The sequence below is a fragment of the Rhinatrema bivittatum genome, chromosome 3 (assembly GCF_901001135.1).
Source record: "Rhinatrema bivittatum chromosome 3, aRhiBiv1.1, whole genome shotgun sequence".
Lineage (NCBI taxonomy): Eukaryota > Metazoa > Chordata > Amphibia > Gymnophiona > Rhinatrematidae > Rhinatrema > Rhinatrema bivittatum.
Window position 1 is genome coordinate 36,120,789 of NC_042617.1, and position 4,757 is coordinate 36,125,545.

At 47.4% G+C, this 4,757-nt stretch overlaps 1 protein-coding gene across 1 annotated transcript; it reads right to left on the reverse strand.

The window, feature by feature from the left end:
* Positions 1–250: 250 nt before the first annotated feature.
* LOC115086785 (coiled-coil domain-containing protein 177-like) lies at positions 251–2,381 on the reverse strand. The gene is given in 2 exon segments (XM_029593106.1): positions 251–751; positions 754–2,381. Coding segments are annotated over 2 exon segments (1,587 nt in total). The 5' UTR covers positions 2,165–2,381; the 3' UTR covers positions 251–575.
* Between the last annotated feature and the right edge of the window lie 2,376 nt (positions 2,382–4,757).

Consider the following 4,757-nt stretch of genomic DNA (forward strand, 5'->3'; position numbering starts at 1 on the left):
TGGTAAAAAAACAAAATACTTCTGTTAAAACAGAAGTACCCTTATAACTATTGTGGTGTTTCTGTGCCATGACATTTAAAATTTAAATGCTCTCCAACATATTTTAAACATTATTTGAAGATAGCTAGTTAATCCTCAAGTTATGTTTGCATATTGCATGCAGGCTACTGAATTTTAAGTTATGTTAGAAACCATATATTCCACAAACTTAGGTGAAGAAAGGGTAGACACTCAGCCTTAATGCACATCCTTGTTTTGGTCGATAATGTGGTTAAGTCCAGATATTCCTTCAACGCCTTTTTTTTTTTTTTTTTAATTTGACAAAGCAAGGTTTCAATTGTCTCATATTAAAATGAGTGACCTGTAACCATATACTTTCGAGACATTGGGAGTTAAAGCTGTAGCATACAAAAATAAATAAGATGTGTACCACATGGCCACATCTGAAGATAATTTGCATCTCAAATAAAACCTATAAGGACATGTGCTTCTGAGCCTGAGAATCACAATTTACTAAAATCCTTTATTTTCTCTGAGGATGTCTGAATTTGCGTTTGTTCTTTTGCAGCTCATAACTACTTGATCAGGTTTGCATTAAGCTGGGCCTCCAGTACCATCTGGTTAAAGGGCCTGCTGTTAATCTTCTCTCTCACCCTCTCCCTCATCTTGAAGGAGGCCCTGGCTATTTTTCTCGATTCCTCCAGGATGGCCTCTTTCTCCTTCAGAATTTGATCACTCTTTTTATCCTTCAGTTTATCATCTGTTCCATTTCCCGTCTGTAATATTCTTCCTGTTCATCAACTCTTTGTTTTAGGAAGCTGTGGGTCTTTTCTTTTTGAGCGTTAACTTCTCTTACTCTTCCCACTTTCTCTTGTATGATTTTTATCACAGACTCTCTGGCCTGCTGGATCTTCATGTTGGTCCTTTGAAGCATCAGCTCCTTGTGCTTCCTCTGCTGCTCTTCTTGTATTTCTGCTCGGATTTTGGCCATGGTCATTTGCTCTAGTTCTTTAGCGGCTTTTTCTTTCAGTTCCTTATTCTTCTCTTCTGTCTGGAGTTCGTAGGCCTCTTTGCTTTTCTGGAGTTTATCATCTAAGAGCATCCTCTTGGTAATCTCCTCGCCTTTCATCTGGTCCACTGCCTGCTGCCTCAGGTAGAACTGGCGGATCTTTTCGTATTCGTTGTCCCCCTGAATCCTTCGCCTTTCTTCCATGTCTTTCAGTATTTTGGTATTTAAGGCTTGCCTCGTCTGCAGCAAATGACATTTCTGCTCCCTGGCCAGCTTGTCGACGTTTTCTTTTTCTTGCAGCACGTAGTCTCGGTAGCGCTTCCTCCTCTGGGCTTCAGATTTGGCCTTCTCGGATGCCCCTCTCCTCCCGCTCTTGGGCTGTTCTTGCGGCCTTTTCCAGGTCTCCTCGAGGTCTCTCTCCAGCCGGGCCTTGGCGTATTTTAGGTCTTCCCAGGCCCGGGCCGTCTGCAGCCCTTTCTCCTGCCTCTTCTGCTCCTCCTGATGCCGGGCAAGCATCAGGGCGGCGATCTTGTGGTCCCGGGCCGGCAGCGAGACCCGCGCCTCCCTCTCGACGTCCCGGGCCAGCTGCAGCGCTTGCCTGCGGGCGGCACTCAGGTCGCCCGAACTCCAGCTCTTCTTCCCCACCACCTGACGGAAGCTCCCGGGCTCCTGGCCACCGTCGGCCTTCTTTGCCGGCACTTCGCCCCAATGCGTGAAGCTGTTCGGGCCCCTCAGCCATGCCTCGCTCTTCAGGATCTCCCTCCGGTACTCTGGGTCTTCAGCGGTGAACCTGCTGCCTGCCGGCGCGGGAGGCACTTTGCCGCGAGAAAGTGCGGTCGCCTGCTCCCGTTCCCGCAGCAGCTTCTGCCTCTCCAGCTGGCAGTGGTGCAGGTTTTTCCGCCGCTCCTTCTCGGCCTCCTCGTACAGCCGCACGGCGCCGAGCAAGGAGGCGGCCGGAAGTCCGTGCACGAACTCTTGCAGGGACCTGTGCAGCAGCTGCACGGGCCGTACGCCCAGGCGCGCGCAGGCCTCCAGCGAACGGGGACTGGTCAGCACGTAGCGGCTGCCGCGGCTCACCGGCTCCTCGAAGTTGTGCAGGTCTAGGTGTAGCAAGGGCGAGGCGCGCCCTTCATCTCCCATCTCGGCGCCGCCCATGCCCGTCGGAGCCACGCGGTGAGGAAGCCGCCGGGGACCCGGCCGACTCAAGACGATGCGCCGGCGGCCGTTGTGTTGGATCCGCAGGCGCGCACGCGCTTCCTGGCAAGGTGGGCGCGAGGCCTTCCCAGGGACGCGTTGCCTGGTAACCGCGGCCGTGCTGGACGCGAGGAGCCCTTGGGGGTGGGTGGAACTCTCCCGCGCTCTTTTGTCTGATTTTCCTTTTTCCCTATTGGTGGCTGCCGTTGCTCCGGTTCCCCATTGCGTCACTGAGGCTTTTTGTGACGCTTGTGTCACCTCACAAGCGCACAGTTTCCCAAAGGTTTTCACATTATGGTAGTTATACACCCACATCTTAGTTCTCCGCCCAGGGTTGTGTTTGAGCTCACAAAGGTGAATGGAGATTGCACTTTGGAATGCAGGAAAGCTGTAGTCTTCTATCTAGAGCAGACTGATGGTCTTAGATAGTCTACCCAGCTTTTTGTTAGTTTGACACCATTAAGCCTTGAACTACCATAACCAAGGTAGTTCAAGGCTACCTTTGGCTAGCAGACTGCCTCTCTTTCTGTTAAGCCTAGGCAGGCCTGCATTTGGTAAGCCACGTCAAGGCTTATGTTAAGAGCCATCATAGCGTCAGCAGCCCACCTCAGGGCTTAATTTGTGGGGGAATGGCCAGAATGCAGTTCCACCACTTCTTTTCAGGTTTAAGAGGCAAAGCAGCAGGGGTGTTCGGCTGCAGCACGTCCCCTCCTGACAGCCTGCAACGGGAAGAGGAGAGAGGGTGAGCCTAGAGCAGACAAAGCAGAGAACAGCCCTTCAGCTCCCTCCTGTTGTGCAGGGAAGAGGTGGAAGGGGGTGATTCCAAAGCAGAGAATAGCCACCCTGCTCCCTAATCCAGCACTACCTTCCTATTCTGCAGGGAAGAGAAGAGGAATTGATGAATGTCGCTACTGCGCACACGTTTTGAACTCTTGTTAATTCAAACACTTTACTGTGTCTGTTGCCCAGGGTTTCATTTCTGGCAGAATGATCCAGAATGGGCATTCTGCCACCTATTTTCTAGGACCTGATGAAGCAGACCAGGTGTATATTAGTTATGGCTCCCCTGCAGAAATGGAGTATGAAGAATGTGTTTGCTTGTATGTTCTATTTATTTAGTTATTTACTTAGCCATTTTATAAACTGTCGTTCCAAATGAAGATCACAACAGTTTACATCATGACATAAATATTATAGATACCAATTAAATTCACTTGATATGTTCATATTTCATACATTTTGGACATAAGCACAATTTAGGTGAAAGACACATACACTGACTGAGGCAGCCACAAGAAGGAGAGATCTGAAGGGATGGGGTAGCAGGGGTGAGGGAGCAATTATAACAAAAGGTGCTGGAGGGATGTAAAGAAGGGAGTGTAGAGGGGATGTTTCTGATTACATTTATTTTGGGGTTGGTTGGAATGAAAGAGGTGATGAGTTTTGTAGTTAAGTTCATATTGAGTTTGTCCATTAGAAGCAAGTAATGATTTCAGAAGGTTAAGTTAGATTATAGGCATTTGAAATAACCACGTTTTGAGGTTCTTGAAGCTTTGTTCCCTTAACGTACCTGGATCAATCCAGACATAAGAACATAAGAACATGCCATACTGGGTCAGACCAAGGATGCATCAAGCCCAGCATCCTGTTTCCAACAGTGGCCAATCCAGGCCATAAGAACCTGGCAATTACCCAAAAACTAAGTCTATTCCATGTTACCATTGCTAGTAATAGCGGTGGTTAGTATCTAAGTCAACTAAATAGCAGGTAATGGACTTCTCTTCCAAAAACTTATCCAATCCTTTTCAAAACACAGCTATACTAACTGCACTAACCACATCTTCTGGCAACAAATTCCAGAGTTTAATTGTGCGTTGAGTGAAAAAGAACTTTCTCCGATTAGTTTTAAATGTGCCACATGCTAACTTCATGGAGTGCCCCCTAGTCTTTCTACTATCCGAAAGAGTAAATAACCGATTCACATCTACCCATTCTAGACCTCTCATGATTTTAAACACCTCTATCATATCCCCCCTCAGCTGTCTCTTCTCCAAGCTGAAAAGTCCTAACCTCTTTAGTCTTTCCTCATAGGGGAGCTGTTCCATTCCCTTTATCATTTTGGACACCCTTCTCTGTACCTTCTCCATCGCAATTATATCTTTTTTGAGATGCGGCAACCAGAATTGTACAAAGTATTCAAGGTGCGATCTCACCATGGAGCGATACAGAGGCATTATGATATTTTCCGTTTTATTCACCATTCCCTTTCTATTAATTCCCAACATTCTGTTTGCTTTTTTGACTGCCGCAGCACACTGAACCGACGATTTCAATGTGTTATCCACTCTGACGCCTAGATCTCTTTCTTGGGTAGTAGCACCTAATATGGAATCTAACATTGTGTAACTATAGCATGGGTTATTTTTTCCTATATGCATCACCTTGCACTTGTCCACATTAAATTTCATCTGCCATTTTGATGCCCAATTTTCCAGCCTCACAAGGTCTTCCTGCAATTTATCACAATCTGCTTGTGATTTAACTACTCTGAACA